Source organism: Manis pentadactyla, chromosome 6 (genome assembly GCF_030020395.1).
Source record: "Manis pentadactyla isolate mManPen7 chromosome 6, mManPen7.hap1, whole genome shotgun sequence".
In the NCBI taxonomy this organism is placed as follows: domain Eukaryota; kingdom Metazoa; phylum Chordata; class Mammalia; order Pholidota; family Manidae; genus Manis; species Manis pentadactyla.
In genome coordinates, this window is record NC_080024.1 from 36,715,400 (window position 1) to 36,734,927 (window position 19,528).

Here is a 19,528-nt window from a genome sequence, read left to right on the forward strand (position 1 = left end):
AAATCAACACATTGTACATCTTAAACTTACACAATGTTATGCATTGTCAATTATATCTCAGTAAAGCTGGCAAAAAAATTTTTAAAGCAACAAAAGAAAAGCATCCTTTTCAAGTTAAAATAGAAGAGGATGAAGGGTCAACCTTGGAATCTGAATTAAATAAGACTCCCAGAGTGGCTCAGGTACAGATCTAGCATTGGTTCAGAGAATGATAGGCAAAGGATATTGTGTATATGATTCTGCAGTTGGCTAAGGGCCATGGGACTTTTTTTCAGGTGACCAAGTATGTTTTGTATGTATGTGAAAAGGCCTAAAGTATGAAAAATAATTAGATAATTTTTAGTAACCTTTCTGAATCTAGGATTTTTGTTCTTACACCGTATTTTGTAGTTTATTATGAATGAATTGACCTCAGGAAGATTGATCTGTGTGTGAAAACCTGGAAATGGCTGTTTTGTGCTTAGGATTACTAACACTTCTGGCCTTGATAACGCAGTAATTTGAAACAATGCTTAAACTTTATTGTCCTACAGACTTTCTAGCTGTCAGTGGTAGGTGGAATAGAATCACAGGCTCTAAATGTCTAACAAATCACTGTCAATTTATCTATAACAAGACCTTTTGGAAATGATCTAATTAGCCAATATCTTTTCCCTCAGTATTTGAGATACTCCTGAAAGCTGCATCTTGAATTAAATTGAACATTAAAAACAATATTTGGAAGCATTACCATTTTTTCAAGAAAAAATAAACTGTTTTGAAAAATTTGAACAGTGTTGAAATATGAGCATTAATGTTCCATGTAAGCAATTCAAAACTCTAGTTTAAAATCCAAAAAATTAATAGATATCCTGAAAATTTTTCCTGGTAAATTTTGTGAGCAAAATAATTTGGTATGGGAACTTTAACTTTCAGAAGTCATGACTAGCCCCTTTTCCTTCATCAGCATAACATTGCATTTTAAATATTTCCCTTTAGAAAGGAAAAAAAAAAAAGAACAGTGGTAATACACTTAATTTAACTAGATGGTATCAGCCCCAAATGCCCTTGCATATATAATTGAAGAACCTCCTTCTTCACGTAGGAGTCTATGTACATACAGGATATGTTTCCTTCCAGTATCACCAAACAATAATGTTTATTCTGGGGCTGTTATGCACAGCTTGACTCCAGAGAGGCCACACTTCCCCACGAGGTTTTGTGAATAAACGCTGGTCAGAGGATGTCATGGCCTTGTGAGAAGGGAAGAGGAACTGGGGACTTTACTCTGGTCACAGTGGGTGGGGTTGATGGTCCCTGGTTGTTCTCTGTGGCATGGAGACAATACGAGCCTGTAGAGGCAATCAAAGGAACAGCAGCCTTTACTTAGCAAAGTAGAAAGAAGATGCCTGATTTTTGATTCAGTCTGACTGGGCTGACTGCTCTTGAAATAAATATGATCACAGGTCTGTATACACAACAGACAAATTCTCACTCATGTTAACATTCATTTTGAAATGTTATATGGAAGAATTTTATTCTAAACATTCTTGAAACACAGCTTGATTGCATTGATTGTTAAAAGTAGCATCCCAAATCACATCATCCATTTTTCCTAGAAAATATATGTTGAATACATGAAAAATTTGGAAACATCTGAAGCCCATTTCCTTCTCAAGCTAGGAATGAAATAATGGCCTTAGAAAACTGTGCTTTGTGATTTATGAACACATGTAATAGAGACTATTGTCACACAGTTTCTGACTTTTAAATTTGTTTTTGAATCTTTGAGGTCTAACTTGTCTTTTTCTAACAATTTGGATTTCAGTCAGCGAGCTAAGGTGGCTAAGGTGACATCCTAAGTCCTGTTTGGTGGGGCGGGGGAGGGGGGCTGATACAGACTCTTCCCCCAGCCACCCCACATACACACACACACCTGGGATGCTTTGGAAGGGGGCAGACTTCTGTGCCTTTTGTTTTTTGTTTTGATTTTCTGCTTTTGTTGTAACTGAACGGAATTTTCTCGTGACTAAGGTAATTGTGCTCAATGGTGTAATTAGGTATAATCATTAAAACAATACTGTAAGGAAGGAAGGAAACCTCTTTATTTCCTTCCTCCCAGAACACAAATGGAATCCTGGCCATGCTGGATGAAGAGTGCCTAAGGCCGGGCACCGTCACTGATGAGACCTTCTTAGAAAAGCTGAACCAAGTCTGCGCCACCCACCAGCACTTTGAGAGCAGGATGAGCAAATGCTCTCGGTTCCTCAACGACACATCCCTGCCCCACAGCTGTTTCAGAATTCAGCATTATGCCGGCAAGGTATGGGAGAGCTGTGAGCTCAGTCGGGCCTGTGGAATTATTCCCTTGTGAAGACTGTGCCTCAGATACGGCATCCTGACCACTGCCAACTTGTGAGGATAAATCAAGCTGCTAAAATAGTAGGATCAGTAAATGTTCAATAGGAATAGAAGCTGGACCATGTGGAGCAAAATCCTAATACTGAAAGCGGAAAGGAAAGCTAGGGGACTTAAGGAAAGAGTTTGAATATAATTTAAAAATTGATCTTATTATTTTCAAACTCTAAGCTACCCTATAAAAAAGACCTTTTAACACTAATAAAAGGAGATTTGCCAATAAAAATTGGGAATCACTAAAGACTACAGTAAGATTTTAAAAGCACAAACTATTTAACAGAAATAATGAATTCTTAGAATGAGATTTAGAAATGAAATGGGGGAAAATACTCACTTTTTAAAAACTCTATTCATTTGCTTAATATTTGGGGGAATTAATTTTATGTCATCTAATATATAAACATAATGTTAAAAACAATTTTGAAAATAGATTAAATTTCAGCATTCCAGAAGATTATTGATTGGAATTAATACCTCCTTTCTTATTCATAGATTGCAAACTTCAGAGGGGAAAAAAATTCTTTAATTACATATTTAGTAAAAATTAAGTACTAGTGTCTGATTTACCTTTCATTTCATAATGCTGGAATTTGGTACTTCTTTTTTCATTAGCCTATGTTATTAAAAGATACTTTTCTGATCAATTTCTTTGCTGGCTTAGAATGTCTATGAAAATATCAGAGTTATCTCTGCCTTATTTTTCCAGTCTACTTTTAAACAGAATACAATTGGCACATATGAACTAAAAAAAGTAAGACCTCAAAAATATACTCAAATACCAAAAAAAAGCCCTAAAACCCTTTGAAAATGTTATGATAACATTTTTGGAGTTTATTCTTGCAAATCCTGAAGGGTAATAGAATTTATTTTGAACTCTTCTGTGATGGAGACAGATGGAATTTCAACTTGGAGGCTAATTCAGTATTAGAGTGTGACTAACGTGTTGAGGATTTTTGATGGAGAAAGAAGAGTCTGCAATACAGATAGTCTTGGAATGTTTTTTACAGTTGTTTGGTGTTCCATGTGCAGTGTATCAGCTGTTGAGTCCCCTGTGCTGCTCATAGGTGCTGTACCAGGTGGAAGGGTTTGTTGACAAAAACAACGACCTTCTCTACCGAGACCTGTCCCAGGCCATGTGGAAGGCTGGCCACGCCCTCATCAAGTCTTTGTTTCCGGAAGGGAACCCCGCCAAGATCAACCTGAAAAGGCCTCCCACAGCAGGCTCCCAGTTCAAAGCGTCTGTGGCCACGCTCATGAAAAACCTGCAGACCAAGAATCCAAACTACATCAGGTATTTCTGGCCCGTGAGGTTCTCTGGTCAGTCACGAAGGTGCTCTCAGGGAAGGTCATTTTCCTGTTTGCTCAAGTAGAGGTTAAATGAAGTCTCTTCAGGTCAAATAATACAGTGTCTTGGGTTTGTGTAAAAAGTACTCCAGTACTCCTTCCACCCGCAGAATAAGGAATTTTAAAAAGGGAAAAAAACATGTACTGGGGTATGGGAATAGATACTTAATGAAATAGGGGTTTTGGCATTTAGGGGTTCTTAACTATATATATATATATATATATATATATATATATATATATATATATATGTATATATACACACACACACACATATATATTTAACAAGTTAAAATGTAAACTTTTTTCAGGTGCGGTTTTGCATAACTCTGCTGTTAGATTATTTTGGATTCTTGTTACAGTAACGTAGAGCACAGATTAAAGCAAGTGGGGCTTTAGTTACAACTCTGATTTTAGGAAATATGGGTGTCTCGCAGAAATCTTCCTGTGAGAGTTACAGGCCCAGAGAAAATGACTCCTAAAACAATCTGAATTCTTTCAAAGCAATAGAGCATCTGATTTCTTTTTCCTGCCTCTAGGGCATCTGAAATCTTTAGATGCAGGAAAGACCAATTACAATTAGATTTTCCAATATGTGTATTTGTGGAACTAAGTAATAGAAGGTGGTCTAACAGGTCAGATTTCATATAGTGTGCAAACATATGCATACCTTCTGTAGTTCTCTGAAAATTCTGTTAAGAGAAAAGTAGAGTGAAGAACGTTTTTGTGTTTGCCTTGTTTACCTAATATTTATATTAGTAACAAATATTATTTAACTATGTATTATTGAGGTATGATCCACATAAGGTGATATGCACAGACTCAAGGTGAACAGCTCAGTTATTTTTTCATTGTTGTATATACACTTTGGGAACCACTGCCCAGGGCAACCTGGAACATGCTATTACCCTAGAATTCCTTCATTTCCTTTTCCTTTTAGTGGTTTTAATATGTTTCTGAGAAGTCTTAAACTCTAAGCTTATGACTATATTATCACATTGTTTTTCTAGAATTTCATAATTTCATATTAAGGTCTATATTTTTCCTGTAGACATCCTGTTGCTCTAGCACCGTATATTGAAAAGAAAAAAGTCTCTATTTTTTATTCAGTTACCTTGATGCTTTTCTTAAAAATCAACTACATTTATGTGTAGTAGTCTAGGTTAAACTTGCTAGTCTGTCTGTCTATTCATAAGCCAAAGAGTGCACATTATTTTTATAAATGTAAAAGGAAAAGCATAAAAACACCAAGGTCAAACTAGGTAAGATTTAATTGTCCACATAATATATATGTCTGTAGAACTTGGCAGTTGTACCTAGCAGACCTAACCAAAATGTTTCATAGTATATTAATTAAGATATGAGATTGTTTCAATATGATCCAGAAATAACAATGACTGAAACAAGATTGTCATTTATTTCTTACATAACTTCTAAGTGTAAGGACTCTGGCACTAAAAGAGTGGCCCCTTCTGTTTTGTGGCTCTGTGGTTCCCAGGGTGTTTCCCTCATCTGTGTGGTCAAAGGTGGTTCTCTGCCATTTCGACATTCCCACCCAGCAGTTAGCAGAAAAACAACAAGGGTAGAGCAGTGCCCCTCCTTTAAAATGGCTTGCATTACTTATATTACTTCTGCTTTGATCATAGTGGCCAAAATTTTGGTCACAGGGCCACACCTGCTTGCATAGGAGACTGGGAAATGGAGTCTTTCCTTGGGCAGCAAAGTGCCCGGTTAAAAAGGAGGTAGATACAGTCATTCCTTGGAGGTACTGTAAGGTCAGTTCCAGGCTACTACAATAAAGAAAACACTGACTGATGAGGTTAGGGTGGCTGTGGCAATTTCTTAAAATAAGATAACAGTGAAGTTTGCTGCACTGATTGACTCCTACATTCATGAACGATTTCTCTGTAGCATCTAATGCTGTCTGATAGCAATTTACCACAGTAGAACTTTTTTCAAAATTGGCATCTGTGTTTTCAAACCCTGCCTTTATCAATTAAGTTGATAAAGTATTCTGAATCCTTTGTTATCATTTGAACAATCTTCACATCATCTTCAACCAGGAGTAGATTCATCTCAAAAAACTCTTCATCTCTCAAGTTTTATCATGAACCCCTTGAAAGTCATCTAGCAGGGTTGGAATAAACTTCTTCCAAACTCTTGTTCATGTTGCCATTTGGACCTCCTCCCATGAGTCATGAATATTCTTAATGGCATCCACAATGGTGACTCCTTTCCAGAAAGGTTTCAATTTATTTTGACCAGATCCACTAAAAGAATCACTGTCTATGGCAGCTATACCTTAAAAAAATGTATTTCTTAAATAACAAGACTTGAAAGTTGACATTCCTTCTTAATCCATGGGCTGCAGAATGGATGTGTGTTAGCAGGCATGAAAACATGAATCTTGTCCATCTCCATCAGAGCTCTTGAGTGACCAGCTGTATTGTCAGTGGGCAGTAGTATATTGAATGGAGTCTTTTTTTCTGAGCAGTAGGTCTCAACAATGGACTTAAACTATTCCGTAAACCATGTTAACAAATGTGCTGTCATCCAGGCTCTGTTGTTCCTTCCACACAGAGCACAGGCAGAGTAGAATTAGCATAATTCTTAAAAGCCCTAGGATTTTTGGAATGATAAGTGAGCATTGGCTTCAACGTAAAGTCATCAGCTGTATTAGCCCCTAATAAGAGAATCAACCTGTCCTTTGAAGCTTTGAAGCTAGTCACTGACTTCTCCTCTTTATGAAGGTCCTATATCACATCTTCCAATAGAAGGCTGTTGCCTCTACATTCAAAATCTGTTGTTTAGTGTGGCCACCTTCATTAATGATCTCAGCTAGATCTTCCGGATAACTCGCTGCAGCTTCTCCATCAGCACCTGCTGCATCACCTTGTACTTTGATGTTATGGAGGGAGGTGGCTTCTTTCCTTAAACCTCGTGAACCAACCTCTGCTAGCTTCAAACCTTTCTTCTGAAGCTTCCTCACCTCTCAGCTTTCATAGAATTGAAGAGAGTTATTATGCTCTGGATTAGGCTTTGGCTTAAGGGAATGTTGTGGCTAGTGTGATCTTTTATACAAACCAGTAAAACTTTCTCCATATCAGCAGTAAGGCTTTTTCACTTTCATATCCTTCATGTGTTCACTGGAGTAGCTCTTTTAATTTCCTTCAGTAATTTTTCCTTTGCATTCACAGCTTGGCTGACTGGCACAGAAGCCTAGCTTTTGGCCTGACTCAGCTTTTGACATAGCGTCCTTACTAAGCTTAATCATTTCTAGCTTTTGACTTAAAGTTAGAGATGTGTGACCCTTCCTTCACTTGAACACTTAAAAAGGCCATTACAGGGTTATTCATTGGCCTAATTTCAGTATTGTGTCTCTGAATAGAGGCCTGAGGAAAGGGAGAAAGATGTAGAAATGGCTGGTCCATGGACAGTCAGAACACACATTTATTGATGAAGTCTGCCATCTTACATGGATGCGCATCATGGAGCCCCAAAACAATTACAGTAGTGACATCAAAGATCACTGATCACAGATCACTATAACAAATATAAGAACAATGAAAATATTTAAAATATTGAGAGAATTACCGAAATGGAATACTGGGTCACAAAGTGAGAAAATACTGTTGGAAAAAATAAAGTCATTCAGTGCAGGGTTGCCACAAACATTCATTTGGTAAAAAACACAATATCTGCAAAGTGTAAGAACAGCGTATGCTTTTGTAGGGATATAGGGAGACAACAGTGTTTTAAATCTTAAGGAATATAACATGTATATTATATAGTAATGTTTATGAGTCTTAATTATGCAGCTTGTTGAATTTTTACATACACACACACACACACCTGTGAAACCACATCAGATATAAAACAGTTCCATCATCCCAAAAGGTTCCCTTGTACCCTTTCCCCATCAGTCTCCATCCTTACCTCTCCCCAGAGATAACGGCAGCACTGATCTCTAACCATCGTTTAGTTTTTCTTGAACTTCATATAAATGGAATCATAAAATATGTACTCTTTTATGTCAGACTGTGTTCACAAAATACCAGTGATACTCCTCCATATTATTGTATGTATTAGTAATTTATTCTTTTTTTTTATTGCTACATGTATAGTGTTGTATTTACTTTTAGGTCTTTATGTAAAATAATTAAAAGAATTTCAAAAAAAATGACTAGGTTTCCCAAAAATAATAAGTAATGATCTCACCACAGCGTCATTATATATGATACATTGTAAAACACAGATGTTCCTAAGACAGCATTCAAAACCTGAAATCTTTGTAATCTTTTAGGTGTATCAAACCAAATGATAAAAAAGCAGCACACATTTTCAGTGAGGCTCTGGTATGTCATCAGATCAGGTACCTGGGTCTCCTGGAGAATGTCCGCGTGAGGAGAGCAGGCTATGCCTTCCGGCAGGCCTATGAGCCTTGCCTAGAAAGATACAAAATGCTCTGTAAACAAACATGGCCTCATTGGAAAGGACCCGCAAGGTAAGAAAATCGTCGATCGTATTTAATAATGAAGTTCTAAAGTGTTCAGACAACATGTTTTCTTCACATGCTGCCAGATAAAATGGAATTCTATGAAAAGTTGGATGTAACCTCTGTTTTGCGCCCTCTTCCATCAATATGCCATTTTGTGCTAATTCTTGATTAATTGCACAGGTCTTGATTTTCATTGAAGTCAAAACAGGTCTTATCAAACCCACATTTGGAATTTGTATGTCAATAGAATTATTTAAATGTGCTGTGGCCAGTCTGTAGGAGGGGATGTGTAACTGATACATATGTTTGTGTAGCATCATAGAAGATAGAGTTAGCATCTTGGATCACTGTTCTCAGCATTTTGCTTCTCTCTCAGCTTTTCGGATTTTTCCCCCTCTGGGGAATTAACCCCAAACACAGTCATTGAGTGGGGGTGAAGATCCCACTCTTTGCCCAGGTCTACACAAGTTGAGAGATAGGTACAGGAGCAGAGAGGGTTCAGAGTAGAGTGTCAGTGTTTTTGCTAGTAAAGCTGGGTTGGGGAATATGGCCGAACCCAGGGCCATAGGGCTTTCAGCCCATCTTCCCTGAATCGCACTCACCCACTTAGTCCCAGACTGCTCTGACCACTGCAGGCGTCTCCCATGGAGCAGCCCCTCTGAGCTGTCCACACGCAGAGACCTTGTGCGCTGGCATGGGACTGCTGCAGAGAGAAATCAGGCCTTGCCTGTGCAGGGACCTTGTTTCTGCTCTCTCCAGTCAGAGGAGATGCCCCTTTTCTGTGGGCCATAGAGCTCTCCAAACTACTACAGGAAGGCTGGCAGCATGCCTGTTCTACCCTGGGGATTTTCATTTTACTATGTTGGAGTTGCCTCCATATTCTCACTGGACTTGGCCTTTCAAAGGAACATCAGCAGTACTGGATGCTCAGCCTGTATTACAATATTAACTTGAGATGTATGGTGTGGTCTCTGATGCATAATTCAGTGCCCTAATAATGTGGGGTCTGGGTACTGTGTCAGTTCCCATGCTAATTTCCAGGGTGTTATGGTCAGTGTATACCACAATATACAGAACATGTATTCACTCGTGGCCTGGCACCTAGTCTGGATGTTGGTATACAACGTTCAATTTTAAAGATTGGTGTAGAAACAGGGCCCAGGATGGAGAGGTCAGACGAAAGTCCAGGCCTCGCTCCTGCCATGTAAGTCCTACATTCCATTGCACCCCGTTGATCTGGCATTTAGCACTCCCCACACTGAGGGGCAGGAGCAATGTTTAAAATGTTTTCAGGAATTAACTGAGTGGGTTCAAAATAGATCTGAGTTTCTTACACTCCCTCCTGGTCCTGATTGGCACATCATTATGGGTATATTTGATGTAAGTATTGCCTCTGCTAATGAAATCAAGAAATTGACTTTTAATATTGTATTTTGTTAGACTACATAGTTCTAAATCAAAATTTACTTCTTTACAGAATTCTATTGTTGTAAACAACCATTTGATCAATAAATATGAGAGGTGCCCTCTCAAAGATAAAAAAATTAAATAAATATAAATAAAATAAATAAAATTTAATTAAATTTAATTTAATTTTAAAAAATTTACTTCTTTAGCCTTTTCTGGATTTGGTTTAATTTGGGGAATTCAGTCTGAAAATTCTTTGATAAAAAAGGATGCCTAGTGAAGAGCAATTATACTTGGAAGCTATTTTTTGTTTACCATTGAGAACCTGATACCATAATTTAACTTTTTGTAACTCAGAAAAATCAATGTTTTTATTTATTTTTATAGGGCTGGTGTGGAGGTTCTCTTTAATGAATTAGAGATTCCTATGGAAGAATACTCCTTTGGCAGATCAAAGATATTCATCCGAAACCCAAGAACAGTATGTATTCAAAACCTTTATATGCTGAGCTAATTTATAATCATGTAGGCAAGGTCTTAAAGGAGGCTTAACTTTCTAACATGACTTGAGATGCCACCAAGAAATGCCACATTCTTGTGTTTGTCTGCAAATGTCCAAGAGGCAGAGCAAGCAAGGGGCAGTGGAAGAACAGATGTATTTTTTATGAAACATCAAAATCTTTGAAGCGATATATTGTACAACTCTTAAGAAATCATAAACCGCTGTTACAACCATAAATCCTCCCTAATTCATAGGAATTGGAGGTGTTTTCTGGCTATATTTGTAATATCTGAATTACACAGTAATTTTAGGAAATACAATTCTATTATTTAGAGGTGCATGAACGCACTCAAATTAAAAATTTTTTTTAATTAAGAAGAACACTTAAAATACTACCTAATAGAACTCCAAGGGGGTGTTTTTATAAATGAATGTCAACCAGCATGAAGTACAATTAGCATAGCACTTCATTCATAATTTGGAAATTTAGAGAATTTGGGAAATTCATAAATTGTTTAAGAGATAAACTTTGCTAACATCTCCCTCCCATTAATAATTGCATCCTCATATATAGTGTGAAAGTAAATCTAAGCTCAGTTCAGCCCATCTCTGATTTGTTCTAAATTCTAAATCACCATAATCTAAATTGTGGATCTTATGTGAATTCATCAAAATAGTTTTCTCATGGGCTATTGTCTATGTCATCTATAATCAAGACAGTCATTCGTTTTTTTTCTCAATGTGACTGACTCCAGCATCATGACATTTCACCTCCTGAAAGTGTTTATCATGTATGCGATGAATTTTTGTGGATTTTTTGATAAATGCATCTATCATTTCTTCCTAGTTATTCAAATTGGAAGACCTGAGGAAGCAACGTCTTGAGGACTTGGCCACTCTCATCCAGAAGATCTATCGGGGGTGGAAATGCCGCACACGGTTCCTGCTGATGAAGAAAAGCCAAATCGTGATTGCCGCCTGGTACAGGAGATTCGCGGTGAGTCGCTTGTGATCTGTAATGATGATACTCATTTGCAAATATTTGTTATGTGCCTAACAAGGTATGTGATTTTTAACAAATTTTGTCCCCCCAACAATCTCATGAAATGAGTACTTCTGTGATCCTGTTTGTAAAAATGAGAAACCAAGGCAGGAGCCATTAGGTAACTGGGCAATGACCACACAGCTGCTAGGTGGCAGAGGTGGGGTTTGACTCCAAGTTCAAAGCTGTGGTTGAGTGTATCACATGGCCTCCCACGGTCAAGATGTCTGTATTGGGAAGTCTGCTTCTTGAATCTTGTCATCAGATTGGAGGAGACCATGTCATTTAACCCTTTGAGTGTGGTAGGGTCAATATTCCAAGATAGTTGACTGTTCTCCATGTACTGTAGAGGTGCTGAAAATAGCTTTAGTTCTAGAAAGCTATTGTCACATTTTAGCAGAATTCTGGGTTTGGTTGAAGGGTTGGATTTCCTTTAGTCCTCAGACATCTGGCTTTATTAATTATGGGAAAATAGACAAAAATAAAGCATATTTACTTAATTGATATGGAATTTCTTTTTGGAATTTCCCTTCTCACTTGATTATAGATGTTTCATTGGAGGTATAGAGGTTTGAGGGAAACCTAAAGGTTTGCCTCTAGGCTAGCTTGAACTTGGGTTGTGTTCTCATAAAATAAGTTATAGTGGTGAAAACAGTGTCTCCAAGTACTTTTTCACTCTATGGTTTTTCACTAGAGAGTGAGTCAGAAAATGAATTAAATTTGCAATCAGATCTACGTTAGGGTATTCTTCTTCCTTTTTTTTTAGCTATAGAGGAGTTTTGCTATAAGGCAGTATATAATCAAGGTATAATTATGCTGACCTGTTCTCATATACTACATTTTAATGTATTATTTCCAAGTTTTAGAAATTAATGAGGTACTTAAATATTTAAGGTAAAGAAAAACTTCTTGATCTTTAAAAGCGTATTTTTAAAATTCCTTCCTCTCGTTGAAAGATAACCAGTAGGACAACTGTTGAAGTGTAAGCCTATCCAGCAGCTGCACTGATGGTAGTTCATGCCTATGTATTCTGCAGAGGCACAGAGGACTGTTGTTGCCAACCTGGTGGTGGTGGATTCTCCTCTGCGCATGTAGCAAATGTTCTTGGCTCTTTTGCAGAGTCATAATGCCCTATTTTCTGTTTATCTGAGAAAGGGAGGATCAACAAATAGCCAGTCCTTAAGGAACCCTTTTTATCATTTCTTATTTTGAGATCACTAAGAAAATCCAAGTTTGGAAGCACTGAATTCATCTATCTTGAATACTACAAATACTTCTGAAACACCAGCTCTGCCAGGCTCTGGGGATAGCAGGAGGAACAAAACAATCCGATTCCTGACCTATAGAGTTGATATTTAATGAGGGACAATATGCATTTGAGCAAATAAATAATCAGAACAGTTACAGATTGTAGTAAGTACTAGAAAGGAAATAGAGAACTGAGATAAAGATAGTGGGGAGATGAGGTATGATTTTAGATAGGATGATCAAGGAAGATGTTCTGGAAGGGTTGATTTCATCAGAAGGATAGGAAACAGGCAAAGCAAAGAACCAGGAATAGCAAGAGCTATCTATACCTTCCCTTTCAATACAGAGTTTTTATATCTCCAGATTAAAAAAGAGTCACCATGTGGCCTGTCGTTACTGCATGATGGTGAGGGTTTGAAGTAATACTAATTTGTAGAATGGAAACAAATAATAGCCCAACTTTTTGAGATAGTATTAATTTTGCTCTACTCTTTAGTCTGTTTCAGAATTTGAACTAAATTACCTTAACCAGTTAACTATATGTTATCTAGGCCAGTGAATTAAACTCAATATTTTCCCTCAACCAAATGACTCAGAGACCCATTTTCAGTTACTGATTATTTTAAAATCCGTGTTCTATGTTATTCCGTGGTTCCTTGAGATAAAGTGAGGTAGAGTTATTTTCAAGCCATTTGGTAATTTAAAACGAAAACATAGAGGTACCAAATGGATGTCAGAAGTAACAGCGGATACTTCAGATAGAATTCACTCCTGTGGCCATGGAATTTTACTCTGAGCAGGCCTAGAGATTTGCCAGCTCCTCACTGACATGAGGAGACTAAGGCTCAGAGAAGTCCAAGGGCCCCCTTTGCCATTTTCCCAGCTATCCTCTTTTGTTCTGCTGCCCATGAGTTGATAACATCAATCTCCGTTTCCTCTGATCTTCCACATTGTGGCCTGGAATCCTGGAAGGCATGTCCCCCACTGCAGAGAAAGGCAGCTAAGCAGCCTAGCATTTCCAAAGTGAAAGAGTCCCAGCATGACTTTTTCAAACACTTGGTTTGAAAAACAGTGAAATTTCACTGCAGAGGCCCACATTCGAGTGTCTCTTCTACACTAACTACAGTAAGAGCTCCCTTTTCTAGGGTTCATCTTCCAGCACCCCTGGTCTTGGAGGCATCAGTCCTAGAGGCAAGAAGGACCTCTAGGCATTGAGCTTGCTATGCTTGCACTTGGCCTAGAGCCTTCTGCCTGGAGCCTCTGGGGGTCTTCTTGAACCTCCGCCGCCTGGAAGAAACCTCTGCTGCATCTGAACCCCCCTGCTGTGGTTGCCTCTCCTGAGGTGCTCTTTCTATCTTGCCTTGCTGATGTGCATCCCCTGCAAGCCCCTGAGTGTGGGGCTGGAGTTGGATTCATGTTTATGTTCTCACAGTTCTATGGGAGGGCTTTTTGCAGAGCAGGAGCTCAGTAAAGTTCAGTTGATTGATAGTTTACTTAAATGTGTTAGCCGATTTCCCAGCTCAAGGCAGAGTAAAAGCAGCAAACTGAAAAGGAACTGGGGATGTTAGAGGTCAGCCCAGTGAGTAGCATGGTGAGAAACGGCACCAAGAAGAGAAAACACAGAAGCAGATGCAGAACCCAGTGCGTTTTTATTCAATTTTGCGTTTATTGAGTATCTGCTGTGTGTTGGACCCTGTATTATATGTAACTGGCATAATACAAAGAACAGATGTTGATAATGGTGGATCCTGAGCCATTTATAAGTTATTTAGTTATATTTAGCATCCTTGACGCATACTTTGGATGAACTGTAGTGATTTTAGATTGCTTGATGTTTTGGTTTCTTCACATATTGGTTCTCAGAAGGAATGTGGATGATGAAGAGCTAATTGCATTAAATACTCTTTTTCAGTCTTTGCGGTATATGTATTATAGATATGTAAGTAGAACTGCTAATATCTTCCCCTTTCATTCCACAGCAAAAAAAGAGGTATCATCAGATCAAGAGTTCTGCCTTAGTAATTCAGTCTTATATCCGGGGTTGGAAGGTGAGTTGAAAAGAAGCAAGCCTTAGCTATTTGGGGTTTCAAGGTTCTTCACAAAGGGTGATGTCTTTAGGCTCACCCTGCAGTGGCAGGCGGGGGGGCCTTCTTGTTTCCTGCCTAGCCCCATAAACAGTTTAATGGAAAGAATAAATATTGTGGGCCAAATGGGCCCTTGTGGCCACGTCATGGCTGCTTCCTTCTAACTGGCTTTTTTTTTATCAAGAGCTTTGTTTTCCCAGCAGGAAGTCCTTGAAATTAAACTGTACATGATTTCAATATCCTTTTGCCTCCTGTTTGCAAGGGAAGCTATAGTCCAGAAGGCTGCTTCACACTGTTGCCTCCTACCTGTGAGACCTGCAAGACCTCAGCACCCCTGTCTAGTGTGCCAGCAAGTTATAACTTCCTGGTGACCATGTTGCAGGCTGCCCCATAATGATCGAAAGATCCTGAGCTCTGGCCATTCTAGCTGAGATCACAGTGTGCACACCACCTGGTTCCAGGTCCTTCCTTCCAAGACTTGGTTTGAGGATCAGCAAATTACAACCTATTGGCCAAATCTAGCCTACTGGCTATTTTTGTATAACCTGAGAGCTAAGAGTGGTAACTTGAGAGCTAAGAGTGGTTTTTATATTTTTAGGGCATTCTTAAAAAAAAAAAAAAGACAAGAAGAGTATTTCATGACATGTAAAAATTAAATACAGATTCCATATAAATATATACATACATGAAATACAGAGTCATATAAGTGAGATTTTATTGGTACACACCCATGCTCATTTATTTCACACCCTGTCTGTGGCTGAGTTGAGCAGTTGTGATAGAGAACATATGACCTGTGAAGCCAAAAAATAATTGCCACCTGGCCTACGTAAGTTTACTGACCTCTGTTCTAGGTCAAAGATACTTCAGGGCCTGTTCTGAACACTTCCCTACTGGGAAATTTTCTGGAGTGGGCAGGATCGAGAAGGGCTACTTCAAGATAGTTCCTGAGCCTGGAACCCCTTGAGCAGAGTTCCAAGAATCCAGTGGCCTTGACTGACTTTGTCTCGGCCTGTGGGCAATCCAAGGGCCTACTGGCTATCCCACAGCAAAAGCCAAAATACAAATCCAAGCACACAGGTCAAGTGAAATTGCTGCCTGCAAGTTCTTCTGTGACCTTGTTACTGAGTTGTGGGTCCAGGTCTCCAGTCTAGAGGCTTGAGAGACAGAACTCAAAGTGTGCCCCCAAGCTGGGTGTCCTCCTGACCCCACAAAAAAACAGTTTCCAGCAGCTACTGTAAAGAAACTAGTGATTTGGATCAGTGAGAATTTTATTTTAGCAAAATTTTAAACCTCTATTTTGATTTAAAAGTACAGCTACAGTTGTATTCCAGACAGTACCTCTAAAAGTGATAAAATGGATTTTGGTGGCTCATTGGAGATCTTCCAGCCACATTCTGAGAACTGTTCTTTCCTCCTGGTGTGCACCAGCTTGTATTGCTGGGCCTGGGGGCTGCTGTCCCAATGTGGGTAGGGTCCACATTGTCATGCTTCCCTGGTGGCCTCATTTCCCACCTTCTCATAGTCCGTCATGGGCTATTAAAGAACTTCCCCTTTTCCTTTTTTTAAGCTATTGATTTCTCACTTGAGAAGGAGTTAATTATGATTATCTCTTCAGATGTATTTTCAAGTCACTATGGATTGCGTTTTTTTTTTTAACTTTTCTATTTTTCCTTGGTGATTCTGTGCCTTAGGCCCGAAAAATCCTGCGGGAACTGAAGCATCAAAAGCGCTGTGAGGAAGCAGTCACCACCATTGCAGCATATTGGCACGGTACCCAGGTAGGGCAGAGGCCCCCCAGCAGGCCATGGGGCAAGGCGTGAGGGGAACAATGGCCCTCTCATTGGGGGACAGAAAATGCTTCACTGGCTTAAGCTACTGAGCACGCATTTGCCTCTCGCTCTTGCCAACCTTTTGGTGTGGGGTGGTGGCACACTTTTGCATTTACTATGTGGTGGTGACTGGTGTCTTTCCTCTTCTTCCTCCACTGGGAAGCAGCAGTAACCTTTCCTGCCTTACCCTTTTCTGTAACTCCTTTTCAAATGCATCACAGGCGCGAAGGGAACTGAGCCGGCTGAAGGAGGCGGCTAGGAATAAACATGCTATTGCAGTTATTTGGGCTTACTGGCTTGGATCGAAGGTACTTGATTCGCACATCCCGTCACTCCATCCTGGGGTCCGCAGTCATCAGTCCATTTCTCTAGCGTATCTGGGGGCGAAAGACTACCATTAACAGTGGCTCACACTGGTGCATGTCCTAGCAGCCAGATTTAATAAACCCAGAGATGTCGGTGTCAGTAGTGCACGTTAGGAAGCTTAAGCCTGTGTAGTAAGACTAATTGCTTACTAATGAGGCACTAGTATAGTTGCTCTGTGTTTCAAAACCCTCAAATAGACGCATGTTTACTTGTGTTTTCTTTCTTTCTTTCTTCCCCCCACCATTATACACTGGTAGTTTTCTAGAAGTTTTTTTGTGTGGGGGGGTGGGGCATGCTGGGAAGGCTAAGGTCTGGGCTTCAGTTGGTCTTCTGCAACATGTTGGCCATAGAAACACCTGTAACGCATGCCTTAAAAATATTAATCCACAAATGAAATTGTTTTCTTGGCTGTCTATGGCAACTATTGATTATTATAAGCAAAGTATTATATGTGAAAAGAATTATCATCTGTGATTGAACAGAAAGCTATGTTCCTGCAAAGCCAGCTGTAATTGCCACCGAAGAATCCCAGGAATTTCAGCATCAGCTGTTTGCTTTCAGAAACAAAGGCCTCCTGAAATACTCTCACTAATCCCCAGGCAGAGTCGTGGGCTCTGTGAACATTTCACATACCCCAAGGGACGAGCGTTTTAGATGTTTTCATTACTTAGAAAACCAAAGGTCATCTTTTCTAAAAATGCATATTTCAATTAGAAACCCAAATATCAATATAGTCCTGTTTTTAAGTCTACCTTGTCAGCATTGTAAGTCCAACTTGTGAGAAAAATGAGAGAAGTCATATTTGCCTACATAAAGATTTTAGTTTGCCAAAAACTCACCAAAGTTGTTCATTGGCACTTGCCCTTGAAAATCTGTGAAAAACAATCTGGTTCTTTAGTAAACGGAGGGAAATGTCCTAGCAGAGGCAGAGGGACCCTCGGACTGTTATCCCTGGGTTTTTTCCACTGAGAGAGCATATTCCCAGGCTGAGTACTATACTGTAGTGAAAAATCAAAGCCTGTTTGTCCTTGTCTCTTAAAATAACATGGCTCAGATTACTTTTCCCTAAAATTAATTTTTAAACCTGTAAGTTGTTTCCCTTTTTGTCTTGCTTTAGTAGATTTTGCTGTTTGGGGTCTTTAGCTAATACTAAATTTTGATACATGCTGCTTCTAATTTTCTAATTGGAAAGAATGTTGACTTTTGGTGGGGTTTTTGTTTGTTTGAACTTCAGAGAAACAACCTTTATTCCTTTCAGTTTTCTAAATGGTTGTTCACAGGAGTTGTCTTTTTATACATCCTAGTGAGTGAACTCAGAGATTCACAGCCTGTTTGTCTCCACATGCTGACCGCAGAGGGAAGTCTAGTGGTCATTAGGTGCCCCTCCTGGTTCTAAGGCTTTGATAAGGGACCAGAGCGTGCGGGGAAGGAAATGAAGACGGAGAGAGAACAGGGGAGGTTAAAGAAAAAGAAGGGAAGTAAGAGGGTGGGAGAGTGCTCACCTCAGGTGCCACACAGATCGCCCACCTTGGAACAGAGTCTCAATGCATTAAAAATACAACAGACTGCGCCAGCTTGACATTGATTCTTGGGGTTTAAACGATTGTGCACTGTGCCTCTATGCCTCTGAAATCCTTGTTCATAAATTGGCTCTGCTATTTGGTGGGGTATCTCTTTCTGGTCATTTGTGCCGTATGCATTGGGCCGTCTCTTTTATTTACTATCTAAAACATTCTAGGCTCGAAGGGAATTGAAACGCTTGAAGGAGGAGGCTAGGCGTAAGCATGCAGTTGCTGTCATTTGGGCTTACTGGCTTGGACTGAAGGTACTTCCCCACCCCTTCTTTCTGCCCACCGTGAACTCCTTGAAGCCAAGCACCTACTAACCTTGAGAAAATGATCAGTTATGCTTGCTGATGATCTGCACAGTCTTTACAATGTCATGTTGCCTAATTTCATTTCTTTTGGGGAACAAACCTGTATACTAATATTTTCTGATTTTACTGTGGTATATTTGTTCATATAAAGTCACAGTAATGGAGCATCGTTTATCCAAAACACCTTATTATTCAAGTTATATTTTATGTAATCTTGTTTGAAGTTCAGTTGTTGGATTTTTTATTCGGTATTTTTTTTTTTTTTTATTCATGAGACAGTTAAATAGTTGAGCTACAAGCTGACCCACTGTTCACAGTGTCCAGCCTGGGGACATTAGGCTTTTGTTTCCCTTTAGCTGCCTATTCTGTTCCAGTGATGGCTCCTGGAGCAGAGCTTTCTTCAAAGTGACCATCATTCTAATTGTCCAGCATGGAAACCAAGGGTTTTGCATAAATGTACAGATTTTGATGAATAAGACCAGCAGTAGGTCAGTCAGGTTGAAGAGACTCAGATGCCATCTAACTTAGGGAGGGTTTATTTCAAAGTGGTGCTTACTGCCTTAGGTAAGGATGCATGTAACTAAATATGACTCTGAACTCTGGAAAACCTTGAGAACACCCTTTAGGCAGTGTAAGGATTCTGTCTTTCTCATCACCGTAGGGAACCATCCATATTATTTTTTTGATAATTAGACCCCTTTTTGACACTATTCTTCTTCATTATTTTTACTTTAATACTATAAAAATTCATCTTTTTCTAAATGTAGATATTATCCAGGACACCATTGACTCTTGAATCTGAATAGCAATAGCAGTATCTCTAAACTCTGAACAACTGGCATTTTTTCCTGAAAGTTCAGCCTATAAACTTTTAGTAAATTCACTTTTTTTTGGTTATACTGAATATTCATCAAGTAATTTTTGAAGTGAAG

At 39.1% G+C, this 19,528-nt stretch overlaps 1 protein-coding gene across 6 annotated transcripts in view; it reads left to right on the forward strand.

Moving 5' to 3' along the window:
• MYO1B (myosin IB) overlaps nt 1-19,528 on the forward strand; it is a 165,060-nt gene that overhangs the window by 129,499 nt on the left and 16,033 nt on the right. For 4 of the 6 annotated variants that reach the window (XM_036927988.2, XM_036927985.2, XM_036927986.2 and 1 more), the window contains exons 16-24: nt 2,102-2,302; nt 3,462-3,688; nt 8,045-8,245; nt 10,034-10,127; nt 10,996-11,145; nt 14,418-14,486; nt 16,217-16,303; nt 16,576-16,662; nt 18,459-18,545. In XM_036927988.2, the coding sequence (XP_036783883.2) occupies nt 2,102-2,302; nt 3,462-3,688; nt 8,045-8,245; nt 10,034-10,127; nt 10,996-11,145; nt 14,418-14,486; nt 16,217-16,303; nt 16,576-16,662; nt 18,459-18,545 (1,203 nt within the window). The remainder of the gene's footprint in view (nt 1-2,101; nt 2,303-3,461; nt 3,689-8,044; nt 8,246-10,033; nt 10,128-10,995; nt 11,146-14,417; nt 14,487-16,216; nt 16,304-16,575; nt 16,663-18,458; nt 18,546-19,528) is intronic. The other 2 variants (XM_036927991.2, XM_036927992.2) reach the window with 2 other exon arrangements.